General features: G+C 34.9%; 2 protein-coding genes across 16 annotated transcripts in view; one reads left to right on the forward strand and one right to left on the reverse strand.

Annotated features, from left to right (window-relative positions):
• The window catches only part of Dap160 (dynamin associated protein 160), a 41,160-nt gene extending 28,099 nt beyond the window's left edge, over positions 1-13,061 (forward strand). For 13 of the 15 annotated variants that reach the window (XM_087347755.1, XM_087347753.1, XM_087347752.1 and 10 more), the window contains 12 exons: positions 1,873-1,976; positions 2,460-2,566; positions 3,231-3,303; positions 3,853-4,059; positions 4,395-4,478; positions 5,095-5,250; positions 5,748-5,879; positions 6,983-7,238; positions 8,802-8,882; positions 10,182-10,355; positions 11,280-11,440; positions 12,555-13,061. In XM_087347755.1, the coding sequence (XP_087203881.1) occupies positions 1,873-1,976; positions 2,460-2,566; positions 3,231-3,303; positions 3,853-4,059; positions 4,395-4,478; positions 5,095-5,250; positions 5,748-5,879; positions 6,983-7,238; positions 8,802-8,882; positions 10,182-10,355; positions 11,280-11,434 (1,529 nt within the window). In that variant the 3' untranslated portion in view covers positions 11,435-11,440; positions 12,555-13,061. Of the gene's footprint in view, positions 1-1,872; positions 1,977-2,459; positions 2,567-3,230; positions 3,304-3,852; positions 4,060-4,394; positions 4,479-5,094; positions 5,251-5,747; positions 5,880-6,982; positions 7,239-8,801; positions 8,883-9,718; positions 9,797-10,181; positions 10,356-11,266; positions 11,441-12,554 lie in introns of all 15 variants that reach the window. The other 2 variants (XR_015534908.1, XM_087347757.1) reach the window with 2 other exon arrangements.
• Positions 12,961-15,776, reverse strand: U3-55K (U3 small nuclear riboprotein factor 55K). The gene has a single exon (XM_022069921.2). It carries the CDS (start codon positions 15,687-15,689, stop codon positions 14,238-14,240), a length of 1,452 nt encoding a protein of 483 aa, XP_021925613.1. The 5' UTR covers positions 15,690-15,776; the 3' UTR covers positions 12,961-14,237.
• Between the last annotated feature and the right edge of the window lie 12 nt (positions 15,777-15,788).

Here is a 15,788-nt window from a genome sequence, read left to right on the forward strand (position 1 = left end):
TAAGTTTTGAGAGCTTGTTAACTGTTATGATTGGCACCTCACTAAATTTTTAATCATATTTGATAAAAGTGTAAATAATGCATAATATTTACTTTGTATTGTTGCACTTGGTTTGTGAAGAGTTCATTGGCCAAATGACATATCATTATATTTATAATAGTAGAGGAGTGACATTAGGAGATGAGTTTGGTGATTTTGAATGGTAGAGGAAGGCAATGCTCTGAACAAAGTAAGAACATATGGATAAAGCAGGGACGTAAAGCAGTAAAGCATTTCACAAGACTCCCTGGCTTCTAGTAGTGTACAGATTGAAGCAATTCTTTATCCCCCCATTAATAAGAAGTCTCATATTCATGTCAGAAGAGAATATATGTTTTATTAAAATGTATTCTCTCCTGGCATTTGTAGTTCAGGTAATTTTTATTTTGAAGAAAGTGCATTGTTTCAACAGATATCCATAATTGTCAGTTGTGGTCTTCTGGATTATGATGTTTGGTTTTGTAGTGGTTACCAGTGTCTCGGAGGAACGTTGCATTGGAGTTAATAATGTAAAAATTGTAAGCCTGGCTCTCAAATCAGAATCCAAAGAAATATATGCAGTGATGAGATCCACGAGGAAATAGTATAAAGGAATGGTAACATCACTGGCAGATAAAAATTGGAATTGTGACTTTGTTTCCTTTTTGTGACTTACAGTGGCTTTTAATGCTTAGAGGCATTTGAAGAAGCGTTGTCATAGGACCAGTGACTACTAGTAATATATTACCAAAATTATATGTATTTCTTTTATTGTGGGCTGTGTACTAAAAACTTTCTTTCTTTGATGATGTTGGTTATTACTCATTGTCCATTTGTTTAGCAAATACTTGCCAGTATATCAAGATTGATGAAGTTGGAAACAGATAGGAACTTGCTGTGTGAGGTCAAGGTTATTCTGTATTTCTTGCAATGAAAATTATTAAAGATAATAATTAATGTTACTTAAAATAATTTAGGGAAACAATGTTCCTACCAATTTCCTAAATATTTCCTGCGAGGTACGATTTATAAAAATGAAAATCAATTTACATTCATCTTGGATCTCAGGTTTATGTTTTATAGATATATGCAAAATGCAAGTCAGCTATTTCTGGGTTACCACACAACGTAAAGCACTTATTATGACTTATAGAAGAACTGTGTTCAAATCTTGCATTAAACTTTAAATTCACACACACTTCGTGCTTCTACTAGTGATTACATTTGTTCCACATGGTGGAATGAATCTGGCCTAGTAGTGACAGACTGAATTCTTAAATATTATTTGGATGAGCTTCAGCTTTAAAGGATTAAGTTGGATTACATCACTTACATATTGGGAAGTTGGATGAGATTGGCACAGGTTTTCTTGATTTACAAGTGCTCTGGTTGAAGGAATCTGAATGTTCAGCCAACAAGTTTGTGTGCTTGACCACAGCAAGCTTGCTGACTTGCCTGTTTGCAGTGGCAGGTTGCATTCAGATTTCCTAGCGCAAAGTATTTTCTGCATGCAATTAGCTTTTAATAAAGATTTCCCTTGTGTTTAATACTTCATAAATAAAAAAAGTCTCAAAAATTGTCACTGTAAAATGTAATAGAAGGAAATATTAATTCATTATATTCCTATCAAAAAAGAAATTCAACTTATTGGCTTTAATTATTAAACACAAGATAATGTATTCAAATGAAAATCTACTTTTCAACATCATTTGGCTTTGTAGCCATGTTTGGTATTTGCACCTGTGCATTAGAATTAAATCACATCAGTTTTATGGATAGACATTGTTTTTTAAAAAAATGTTTACTCCTATTTTCATTTCTTAAGGTTAAAAAAAGTATTTCTTTTTCAAACAGCAACTGTGCAGTTAAGTGGAATGGAGAGGAAACATCAGGAAGCTATTTTGGAACTGATAACCACTGAACAAGCGTACATTGATGACATGATAGCTGTCCATGATGTAAGTAGACCATGTGTCTTTGCATGGTCATTTTCACTCAGCAGATGATTGTCATTAAATAACCTTAAAGGTGTAGACATATCAGTATTTAAGTGTGATTGTTTTTCAACAAATATAAATTTATATAAACCTACTTGAGACAAATCATGTCTGTTTCATAATATGAATTACCTGATTATTTTAATCTACTTTTACGGAATGAGCTGGGACAGTTCAGTAAGAATAGTGAATGGCTAGGCGGTTGTTTCCTGGCAGTGGCAATAATTTTTCTCTTTGACATTTTGTCCAGATTCACTGGCCCTCCCAGTGTCCTATCCACTGGGTTCAAGGGATTGTTCCTTCACCGTAGAGTAGCCAGAGCATGACATCTAAGTAATGGCACTTTACCTATATAGAATATGCAAATTTATTTTATTAGTTCTTTGTTGCTGTATGTTGCACGTTAGTTTTGTTTATACTGAGCTGCTTACTGTTTTGTGACAGGTTTTTGAGAAGCCACTAGTGGAATGCCAGATTCTTAGTCCTCAGGAAGTACAGAAGATATTTGTCAACTGGAGGGAGATTATTGACTGTAATTACATGTTCCTCAGGTTAGAAATTGAGCACTTATAATATGTTTTTATAAGCATGCCAGTTGAAACATATGTGCTTGCAGTATATGCAGGTCTCCATACCAGATCCTAGTCAGAATTGAAAAATCTCTTGATTTTCATGTATCTTGGGTTTAAAGTTCTGAAAATAATGTTATCTTTGTTGTGTTCTATTACTATACTAATATAAATGACAGCTAAATTTGATCACATTTCAACATTGTGAGACAGTTTTTCAATAGCTTTTTCTGAATGACTCATATCATGGCCACATGCTTTGCTTGTAGGTCGTGTTGGTAATTAGTTGTTGCCTGTAAGACTATGATAAAATTTTCTTTCCTTGAAGGCTACCATCCTGTGCAGTGCATTTCTTTCATTTCAGTGAAAGATTTTCTTACCTCAACCAGGGAATAAACTCAGATTTTCTTCATTTGTTGCGTCGTCCATGTAGTTGACTAAGGATATTTTTACAGAGATGACAACTTGTTCCTTGTTATAGCTCACTGATACTATAAAACTAAACAGGGACATCATATTCAATCCCCGGCCAGGGAGAGAAGTTTGAATTTGTACCAAAACATTGATTTAGTAAGCTATAATTAGTTAATATGAACATTTCATCACAAAGGACAACTGTCTGATGATTTACATTGTGTGGTTTCAGGGCTCTTCAAGTGAGGAGGGATATGAGTGAAGGTCGTGTCATTCGCATGATAGGTGATATTTTATGTGAAAATGTAAGTGAAATGTGTTATGTGAATCAATATAAATGTGTAAGTCCTGAATTGGTCTGCAAAGCAATAATATACAGGTAGGATTTGGGGTTTTCACGGTGGTGAGTCTGAAGATAATATACTTATTAAAAATACTTCACAATTTAACTGCAAGTTTTAAAATAAAGAACATTCCTTTTGCTCTATAATCATCAGATTTAAATATTCTTTCTTTTCTGTAATGAAATTCCCTCGTGTAATAAGCCTCTTCAGACTATTTAAACTTTAATATTATATATATGGATGATTTATCTGTCTATCTATATACCAAGCAGAGCCCTCTTCTCTTGTATATGTGGCCAGTAAGACACAAAATATAACTGCAACTTTGTTCCAAGTTTCAAGCACTTTTTGTACAGTAATTTAATTTTCCTGGGATTTATGAAATTTAAAATTATTGTTCAAGTCTTGTGGTCTGCATCAAGTCTGTAAATTCGAATTTTTGCGATTCTGACATAGAAGTCTTCATAAAATCAGATTATTTTAATGATCTTGTTCTCTTGATTTGTGCAGTTGCCATGCATGACAGCATATATCCGTTTCTGCAGTCGGCAGCTCAGTGCAGCTAAGTTTCTTCAGCAATTAACAGAAGAGTCGGCAGATTTCCGTAGGATAGTGAAGAAGTGCCAGAGTGATCCCCGCACTAATGGCATGCCCCTCAGTAGCTATCTCATCAAGCCTATGCAGCGTATAACCAAGTATCCACTGCTTATTAAAAAAGTAAGCACTTTGTGGGTAAGGAGGAGTTAATATAAGTAATAAGAAAACCAAGCTATACTACCTATAGCAGGACCAGTGGGTCTGAAAGCCCAGAAAATTGTGAACTGTAAGTAGAGATTATATATTGACCCATGCTTTTGGTCCAACTCCTTCCACTCTGCTAAAGCACACTAATCTCTCTTCCACTGGTCATCAGTCTGCAGTTCATTTTGTTGTCAAAATTAACATGATAAAGTGACTGGTGGAGGAAAGTGTATTAACATTTTGAACAAAGTTGTTCCATTGTGGAAAGAAACAGTACTTTGCGGTGGTCATGCTTTGGTTGTGTGTTGTAGATTCTGGACTACACACCAGATGATCATCCTGACAGGCAAAACTTACAAGAAGCCCTTGCTAAAGCTGAAGAATTTTGCACGCAGGTAACTGAGAAATATTAAGTGTTCACAGGTACATATGTATATAAATCATAATTAAATAATACATTTTAACCTGAAATCTAGAAAAATAATACCTTATTAAGATCATTCCAGGTTGTACATTAAGTAGTGAAAAACAAGTCAAGCTTTCAGACTTTACCTGGAGCGACTTATGCTAAAGAGCAAATAAAGAAATTCCCCTGAAAATAACCCTACAGTGGTTGAAACATGTTGAACTCTTAACAAGTGTAGATTAGTAATTGTAATTTGTTGCTTGTGTTTGAACAAAGTGATGTACTGATGTTGCTGTGGCATGCAGCCTTATGTAAAGACATAAGGAACTTCTTTACTCTTCTGAAAAAAGGGTATGAAATGAACTCTATGAGGCAGAGTCCTGAAAAGCTGATAGTCACTTGGCTAGTCGAGAAATTCCCCTCCTTACATGAAACCTGAAGGTTCAACACCGTGTTTACAATTCGCATTGGCTAAATATGACATTTATAACATGAGATAGTTTTTATCATTCCAGAGTTTTGTGTAATTAGCAGGGTTGTTATCTTCTGTTCCATATGATATATATATATGTACACACACACACTTCAATCCAATGATTTTTAAGGTAAATGAAGGTGTGCGGGAAAAGGAAAACTCAGATCGCTTAGAATGGCTTCAACGGTGTGTGCAGTGTGAAGGTTTGTATGAAGAACTGGTGTTCAATTCCATGACAAACTCTCTTGGTCCACGTAAATTTCTTCACTTCGGTGTTCTTTATAAGGTATGTTTGAGTTTAGTATGAAGATGTGGTATATACAGTTTTGTTGATTTCATTGCTGTGTTTCCTTATTGAGCATCATTGTTTATCTCCTTTTCTTTAAATTTGCTGAAAGTGAATAATACTAAATGAGTGTCAAATTGTATGTGAATTTAAATCATGAAAGTCACATCAGTCTCCTAAATATACTAGTAGATTCATCTCAAAAAAAAATTACAGGATGGCCAAGAAGTCACCATACCCCTACAATTTACAGAAAAATTGGTCAAGATTTTCAAATGGCTGTAGATTATTTAAAGAAGTAAGTCAGTTTTTGGGCTGTGTGAAAGAACAATCTACTAAGCAACCAGCTAGAATAAGATAATTTTAAACTTATCAAAATTGTGTAATTAGAGGAACAGTGACTTCTTGGCCATTCTGTATATAATAAAATATACCTCACATAGTCATGTGATAACCCTCATATCTGTAGAGAATCCTTTTATGCTTTTGTGTTTCAGGCTAAAAGTGGCAAAGAATTAGTTGGTTTTTTAATGAATGATTTCCTACTACTGGCTAAGCCTCCTAAACCTTTGGGAAACTCTTTCTCATTTGAGAAGTATGCTAATACAACATTTAAACTGTATAAGAAGGTAAGAAATCTTACGTATAAAACCACTGCATTGTTGAATCAGCTGCTATTTACAGTTATTAAACACTGCAATGAGAGCAGAAATATAAGAAAAGCCTTCTTTACAAAAATTATGAAACAAGTTTACAATGTGGTAACCATACATACATTTTGATGAATTTGATGTGTTAATAGATGCAACATAACCATTCTAAACTACCCAGTCCTAACCTGTCACTAAATTCAAGTTTTTGTCAGTGTTACTGTGTTAATGTAAACAATTCTGATTTAAATTAATTCAGTTGACCATAGTACTGTAAGGACACACACCGAAATCCTTTATATATATATATCCTTCCAGTGCATTATTAATTAATCACCTGATGCTATGTAGGCAGATTACTGACAGTATCATTAAATAAACCACAAGTAAATAAATACATGGACTGTAATTATTTATTGTATTATTAAGACTTGTTAACACACTTCCTGCTGTAGGCATATATTCAGTTTTAATCTCAGAAGGATTACTGATGGTTATCTTTGAGGTTTTACATAATTGTTCTTAGTTTATTCAAGTTAATCCTAAGATAGTACTATGAAGTCAGCTGTGACCTCTTCCTTCCAAGTTCTCATTTGCTCATTCATGATTATCTTTTCATCCCAATCTTTGCTCTGAAACATCAGCCCTGTACAAGGGTCACTTAAAAAGCCATGTTCCACTATTGTTGTTATTGCGATGAGGTGACACTATGTTTCTGTGGAACTGAGCGTCTAACAGGCCCATTTACCATCCTGCAGATAATGTATAAGTGAATAAGAAGTGAAGGTGGAATTATATGGACAGGAGAAAACCAAAGAACTTGGAGAAAGGCCTGTCCTAATGCCACCTTGTCCACCATAAATCTCACATAGACTGACCTGGGAGTGAATCCATCATCCAGTAACATATATAAGAAAAACAGAATTGTTGCAATGTTATGTGCCATACAGTATTTGTCCATTAGTGGTTATCATAAATAGGTCTTTTTTCATGTTACAAAGTTGTGACATACTTTATTTCTTATCATTACACCTGTATAATTACTTATGTTTTCTGTAATAGACTTTATTTGATTCATTTAGCCAATTTTCCTGAATGAACTTACTGTACCTGAGGACAATGGGCAGTCAAAAGTTACATCAGGCCACAGTGAAGGAAGTGGCTGTGAATCACCAGAGCTGTTACGACAGTTGCAGCTCCAAGACATCCTAAACAAGACATGTTATAACATGCTTGCCCCTAGTGTTAAAGAACGAAACCTCTGGTACAAATACCTGGGACAGGCCTGCAAAGAATTTCTTGAGAATGAGAAATGTCACTTACAGAGACAACAGTCAAGTAAGTATGCTGGAATTGTCTACAAATCTTTTCTATTGGCATTTAGATGCCTCATACTATGCCTGCTCTGGCCATCTGTAATGACACTGTTTTCTCATAGGGTTCATTCACATGAATGTTATATTTTAATTCATGTTACGAATAGGCACATTACCTGTTGATAATTGATCAACAGTGTAGCTGCTTGAAAATTATGATAAGATTGTTGTGTCATCTTTTGGTGACAATTTAAAGTAAAAATGGCATTGTTATCAGTGAACTGTTCAGATCAACTTCTTTAATAAATTTTCACTAAGACAGTGTTTTTGAAATTTATATCGCCATCATCAGGCCTTCTTTAGAATTGTTTAATTAGATGCAGTGCATACAAGGTAAAAGTGGATATTATTTCATACAATTATTATTTTTCACATTAAAAAGGATAAAATTCTCTTAACATTTATGAACGTGGAAACAATTAATACCCATCTTATTAGGACAATCTTGGTATGTAATTCAAACTTGAATTACCATAAATTATTCTGAATTTTGATGAAATTTAGTTTCCAAGAAAATTTCGAGTAATTCAAGTTTATATCGATATTACTATTGTGCTAAATAGCATGATAAAATGTCCAGGTTATTTGAAAAGTGGTCCTGACTAAATATTGACTATAATAGTTGCCATCTTGTCTCACCCTGGTATTCTCATGTAAGGAGTTAAAAATTGAGGAGAGACAATTTTTAAATCTAAACTCAAATCAATATACAGGGTTCCTAGAAAGTAAATTATTACTTTCATTTATCTGTATTTCTAGATCCACTGAAGATACCAACATACTGAGCCTCAGGTTGAAGTGTTTATAATCATTTGGCTATGTTACGTATTTTTGACAGCGTCACTAAAAAATATTGGCATTAGGGGGAGGTGAGAGGTCATCTTCATGCTCCAAATAATTTACCCCCTGGGAAATAGTTTTTGGTTTCATTGGACGGGAAGTTAAATGAGGCCTAGAACCAGTCCGAATATGATGAAAAGGATCAGACCTTGGTTGTCCTGCCAACATAAACTCAAAAGAAACAGTGATTACTCTTCATTGTCAGGCAGTGAGAATTCCCTCTCATTCTTTTTCTCGGTTGAAAGCTGTAACAGACTACACTGATTGTTTATGATATTTCTCCATCCTATCCTTAGCCTGTCAACTGCATAATGATATTATCTATTTTCAAACTGTGTTCACTCATGCACTGGAATAGGACAAGTACCATTTAGTGTAGGTCTCGAAATATTGTAAGATGACATCTTTGAAAACTACAGCATTATTAACAAAATTCTGTAGGAAAATCGAAAGTAACAACATTGTGACTGGGTGATATATTTTGGTGTGATGGTATCTTGACATTTTCTTGTATCAGATTACAATGATTTTCAGTTATGTTTAAAAGGATCTACTTGTAATATGAATGGTATTGAAACCTACAAGGCTAGCAGAAAGTGCTTTTAATACTGCTTTATATCAGTGGCTTTTGAAAACAGTTCTAGTGAGTGGGGCTGAATGCTAATATTTTGTCTGGTATTCACAGAGCAGGCCCAGTTTGGGGCATGTGGCAGGATACTGGTTGTCGTGATGGAAGGGGTCCGGCTGAAACCCCGCTCAGCCAGTGGTAAGCAAGCCAGCCTGCCTGCTTCCTGCCTAATGTATTTAATACAGCATGTACAGCTTTCTTTACAGTGCCACTTGCCACTAACCCACCACAATATTTCCTTATCTATAGACAACAGATATATAAGACATTGTACACTTCTAGAGTATGTGAAATTGTACGTATGAACTTTAAGCAACAAAATTTATGAAACATTTATATATACAGACACACACACACTTAAATCATGTCCACTTATTTGGGTTGACTGTTTCACTGAAGTTCCCAATGAATCCTGTCCACCCACAAAATTAATGGAAGATGAATGCTTATATCATCTCTAGGTATTGTCACTGATCAATATTTAATTTTATCAGATTTTTAAAAAGTTACTTGTCCTACAAAATAAGCACATGGCACAAAAGGTTAAGATCATAACTGCCTGAAACATTTTTCAGTTTAGGGTACATAAATATGAAACTGCATATGGATCTTTGCTGAAGCATGTCTCATTCAAAATATCTAACATGAATACCGCAGATGGACATATCATGCCAAGCACAACAACTAACTCCCAACCTGGATGACCATCCATTGTAATCAGCCTGCAGCTATCCTCCATATGTTGAATCTATCTCCTCCATCCACATAGTTCAGTTAAAGTATAAAGTACAAATTGTTAAGTTGGTTCTTAACAATACTTGCTTAAGTGATCCTTCCGTCAAGTGATCAATAAGTACAGTGTTCATTACATATCTGTTGTCTGACATGTCTGCCAAGAAAGCTTCTACTGCCTGTAGATTCATTCCAATTGTAGCCAACTTCATGCATGTTGCATTTCACTGGAATGTTTGTAGTTTCTCATCAGCCGCCCAAGGGTTGTCTTCAGCTGGTCATAATAAAAGCTGCCATATTATTTACACGGAAACAAAAAGGTAATCTTTCCACTGGTATATTATTTTTATAATATCTTAGTATGTTCATTGAGATCTCTGCAGTTTACACGTAGCATAGTCTAGGTGACAGACAGGGCATAATTGAAGAACATCCAGGAAGCTGAAAATTTAACCTACAAGAGTACATGTATACCGAATGTAAAGTTCTGTTGTCATTGCCGCGCTAAAGTTACATATTCACAAGTATGCAGTAAATTAAGTTTTCAGTCACTGAACAGAAGTAAGAATTTAATGCAAATGGAATATTTTATAGTTCCTACCAGTCCACAGGCGTGAGGAAGGTAAAATTAATTTTTGTAATTTGTTGCCATACATCAGTCTAAAGTATTCTTTCATTTGTAATTGAATGTGTTTCTTTGACTAGGCAAATGTGGTGTATTCTGTGAAGTGACTATGGGAGTCCAAAAACATCGAACAAAGGTCGTGTCAGCAACATCTGAAGCTCAGTGGAATGCTACAATGCAGTTTCTTATTAAAGACCTACAGGAAGATGTTCTTTGCCTCACTGTATTTGATCGTGGACATTTTTCTCCCAATGGTGAGCTTTAATATAAATAGCAAACTTCATGTCAAAATGAATTCACCTTTTCCACAATATTTCTAGCAGTTTTCAATTTCGATTGGACTAACTTTCTCCTAAGCTAAACCAATATTGTATGCAACATCTTTTATAGTAACTGATTGTTATGTAGATACAAAAGAGGTACAGTAAACCCCTCAAGTTGGACACTTTAAATTGGAACCGGCGAATATCCTATAATTTTACATGTCCACAATACCCTATATCTTGGACACCCCTTTTGTTGTAAGTTGGACAGGTTCATGCACTTAACTTCGATGCTTTTCAGGGAAACTTTTTCAATTACATATTTTGTTATTTTGAATTTCTGACTGAATGCCTCCTCTCTGGAGGATTATCTTATGGACATTGAACCCATCATTGGAATGCATTGCAAGTGTTTAACTATTCTTTTGCTGACCCCTTAACTGGACTACAGTATTGCAGAAGACACAGTTTGAACTCCATCAGTACTGTGCTTGCATTTGAGTTCAGACTGTGTTAACAGAAATGGAATTTTTCTTTTTGCGATGGGGAAGCGAAAATTGGTGGAATTAACTTTAAAAAATGTTATTGAGGCTGAGGAGTAATGTGCAATGCATGGGATTGGGTTTCAAAAGATTATTATTAATACTATTATAATTAATTCTTAATTCAAGTAAGACTACAGTAGTTAGTGTAAGTAAATAGATTATATTGTCATTAGACCACAATATGATTTTTCTCTTTCCCTCTATCTTGGACACCTCTGTAAGTTGGATACATTTTCATGGAACCCCAAGTGTCCAACTTAGAGAGGTTTTACTGTATTTGGACAAGTAAAGTTTATATTGAAGCCAGTAGCAATAAATATAGGTGACTTTGAATTTAATATCTATACATGCAACCAGTTATGTGTTTCAGAGTTCTTGGGTCGAACAGAAGTACGTATAGCAGATATATTGATGGCAACACAGAAGTGTAGTGGACCAATCATTAAAAAACTCCCTCTTCACCTTGTTGAGACTGGTGAAATAGTCCTGAAGCTGGACCTGAGGTTATTCAACAAGATTATGTGAACTGTGGTAAGGATTCTGAAATATGCATCACACTTACACTTTATTTAAAATATGTGAAGGACTTTTCTTGAAGATCTCTGCCCAAATAACTAGGGAACTAAGCAGGATTAGGTTCTTATGGCAATGAGTATGAAGATCGCTGTCTTCTGGATTGTAGTGTCTTGTAGTCTGGTAGAAATTTACTGACATTTCAGAGATGCTTGTTCCCTCCATCATAGTGTTTGCTCTGATGATGGAGGCAGCAACCAGGGAATTATTAAGACTAAAAAGGAACTGCTTGACACACAAGTAACAGGATTTTTAAGAGGTCAGTATCACATAAAGGGCATCTCATCAAACAACTGCAAATAGCCCCATCTGCTGGAGAAGTCAGAGAAGATGAAACAGTCTCACATGTTCTATGTGATTGTGAGGATCTAGCTGAATGGAGGTTATGTAGTGTGAGAAACTTGGAAGTTATGTCCGAGGTTTTGGATAGTGCAAATCTGTTCTCTTGGATTGAATGTTAGTCATCTTTTAATTTAATAACATAATCCAATAATCCCTCGTCTTTCTGAGATTGGTTTATTTTAGTATCATGTTAATGTATTTTAAAAATATAAAAATGAAGTTAACTCTCTGCATTATCCCAACTTTCTAACATTTTCAGAGCATAGGAAGGAGAAAACTAGTCTGATCAGTAACACATTTCTTTGTGATCACATAAGTTACATAAAACATGTTAAACTGTAACTTGGCTAAGATGCTATATGCAGTTGTACACGACAGAAACTATGGTTCAGATGTAAAAACCACCCTACCAACCTCCATTCCTTGACATTTAACCAGTTTGGCAAAAGAGGTGGGGTCTAAACCATCTGCAATGTTCTGGTATAGTTGGTTTTCTGTTGTAATTAATATATAAGTTAAGACATGGCAGAGTTAGACTACTTAATATTCAACATTTCCTGCTTATCCTGAGCAGAGGTTTGTCTGTCTTTTTTCTTCTCTCCCCCCCCCCCCCCCCCCCCCAACCACCTGGCAATTTTTAGTCTAGTTGCAGACCCAAAAGTTTAAGGTTAATCAAGTATCCTTTCATAGAATTGCACATTAATTTGTTTATTCTTTGGTGTGTTTTCAGATAGAAACCAATATCATCACACCATCTTTATTTTGAAATAAGTGAATGCAAGACATACACTGTCTATATGAGCAGTTATTCCCAATATTTTCCGTATAGTACAATAAATTTGCAGCATGGTGCAAAGCATTTGTAAAACCAGTATTTTCTGTAATGCAAGAAAATACAACTGCACCATCTACCATGCATTTGGTGCAAGAAGTGTAAACAAGTTAATACATTTTGTTAGTAAAGTATGTAAACTATTCTGCTGTTATAACAATTTCTATATATTGTTGTTAGGAACGTTTTGTAAAAGTATGTAAGAACTCTGCATTGAATTTTTCCATTCCATTATTTATATTATAATAGTTTTCAAATCATGATGTTTATTTGTATGTATGGTAGGATTGTTAAAACTTCCACCTTGTACAATCAAATGTTTGTTTATTATAAAGACTTTTATAATGGGTTCACATAATGTTTCTGTGTATTAGGAAATACAGTACACACTATATTGTTAACTTACTTTCAAACCCTCATGTCTGAATCACTGAATTTTCCAGAATACTATAACTGTCTTGAAGCCTGTATTTAATGATGGCATACAAAGTTTTAAATTTGTTGCTAGTGGTCCTACTAACAGTAGTATTTACATGGTATTTGAGCACAACTAAAGAACATTATTTGGCAGGAAACATCTAAATACTCTTAAATGATATGAATTGAACATATGAAGTTCTTAAAGTAAGCTGAAAGAATTTTATCAAGGACCAGAAAATATCACTATAGCAAGTATTGTTGCTGTGTCCAAAACAGCATGTCACTGTACCCTATCATTGCGGAAATATGCTACATAAAATGTTATTAGTTTAGAATTCAGTATACTTAATGAGATAATTGCAAAAACGTGTTTGCATAACAAATTATCCAGCAATGACTGAATTCATATACTGATAGAATTTTTTAGCATGGGTCTTCCACACAAAATATAATAAAAATGTAACAGGATCCATGAATTAGAAGTTATGACAGAGTGCCCACAAAAAAATATTTTCTCCTTCACTAAAGAAATTGTGCTTATAAATTAAAGCTACATTTCAATACAACAAAACCATTACCATATTGAAATACCACTAAGCTTATGAGCCATACAGTATGGGGAACATGTATTTACACCACATACTGTAAATGTATCATTGTTACTCCTATTACATAATCAGCACTTCACATGTCTTGACATTCACACAGATCATGACAAATTATTTCTTCATACTTTCATGTCTAAATACAACTTAATAATCAAATATATTAATATTTAAACAAGCTATTAGGTTAAATTAAATTACTATGAAAGTAAAAATGCCAATTGAGAATAAAGTCAGTACTTGATAATAGCTGGATGCACAGGACCAACATGTACTGCTAAGGCTCCATTCCTCATTTCAGTGATTGGGAATCAGACAAATGTATCACATGATTGGCAACACTACCATAGATAATTTAAATAACAACTTGGGGTAAAAGCATCTATCACCTTTTCCTGGACTGCATCCCTAATATGCCACAGGAAACAAAGAGAAATTCAATCAGCATAAGGCCCTCAAGTGTATTGGTGAAATTAATATTTTCAGTCACAATCACACATATTTGGCTCTTCTAAAGCTTACATCTGAGATAAAAACAGATATTCAAGGAACTCTATTATTGTTTCCTTGTTAAAGGGATAATCAGAATTCCATTTTTTGCTTCTTTTATCTTCCACCACCGACCAAGTCTGTGTTCTTGACCAACACCAACAATAAGGTAATTTCCATCTGAAGTAAATGACATCGCATTAACAAAACCTACAACAGGAATATTTAGGACAGGACTGAGTGATCGAAAACCATTGCCACATTTCCAGAGTTTAATGCATCCATCTTGTGAACCAGAAGCAACTAAATCGGTATTTGTTATTGTGGCAATACTAGAGATCCAATTTGGTTCCCCATTCTGTGCAGAAACACCATGAGCAAAATCTACTGTGCATAGAGGTTTCTTCTTTTTAGTTCCCCACATACACAATTGCCCATCATCACCACATGAAAGAAAATATTCTTCATTGATGAGTTTCACTGTATCAATGCTACCTATATGCCCACTGTAAATTAACTGTGATTCTTCCACTACTTTCCATATCCTAATTGTATGGTCCCTGCCTCCAGATGTTATAGCCCGTTCTCTTGACAAGACATCCACACTTGTGATTCCTGTCTGATGACCAAATAAACTTTCTACATATGCCATCTCATCCAGGCTCCATATTTTAACTGCTTTGTCTGTAGACACACTGAACAACTGATGAGTTCCTTTTCTAAAGGCCAGGCCACTAACAGCACCATTATGACCCTTAAACGCATGAAGATGTTGCAGTGTGGCAGGATGCCAAATATGTATCACTCTATTTTCACCACCTGAAGCAAGAAAGTGGCTATCTGAAGAAATCGCAAGGCACAGCACTGTTGCTGTATGGCCATTATCCACATCTGCAGGGCCTTTTTGCATCCTCGGTATGGTGTTTACTTTACGTCTTTCTGCTAAAGACCACTTTACAATTCCACAATCTTTGGATGAGGAATACACAAACTTATTGTCTGAAGATATGACGAGGCATGTGATGGCAAGTTTATGCTCCTTGCACCGCAGAAATTGCATCCCATTACTGTCAAACCCCACATAAGTATCTGCAGTAGACCTTTTTAGCTTACCACTTTGTTCTAGGTAGTCTTCTTTCAAACGATGGGCAATTACATCTTTGTCAATAACATCTGTTTCTGCTCGTTCGAGCTCCTCTCTCTTGATTTCGTCCAGGTAAAGTTTAGCCAAACGAACTTTTTTATCCTGTGCTGTTTCTCCTGCATCATCGTCTGACTCGAAATGTACATTTCTGTGTGATGTATTATTCTGGGGAATCTCATCTTCAAAGTCGCTTTCTATCTCTTCGTTATTTAATGACGACGGATGCATAATCAAATCACCGTTCTCAGCTGCCTTCCTCTTCCGTTTATGTTGGCCTGATTCGCTCTTTTTCCGTTTATCTCTTTTTCTGATATATTTTTCATTACGTCCTTCATTTGGTTTTATATTAGTACCTTTTCTTATGAAAAACGACATTACTAAAACTCAATTACACACCACGTGCTTACAACTCCCACAATACACCTTACATACCACAGAATACAAAAAATGACAACACAGTAACTGTGACCAACA

The sequence above is a fragment of the Zootermopsis nevadensis genome, unplaced genomic scaffold (genome assembly GCF_977971745.1).
Source record: "Zootermopsis nevadensis isolate Lab colony 2312 unplaced genomic scaffold, Znev_1.0 Znev_ptg000012l, whole genome shotgun sequence".
NCBI classification, from domain to species: domain Eukaryota; kingdom Metazoa; phylum Arthropoda; class Insecta; order Blattodea; family Termopsidae; genus Zootermopsis; species Zootermopsis nevadensis.

Bases quoted from the DNA above. Each gene is read 5' to 3' on its own strand.
- U3-55K (XM_022069921.2), bottom strand. From the start codon at position 15,689: ATGTCGTTTTTCATAAGAAAAGGTACTAATATAAAACCAAATGAAGGA.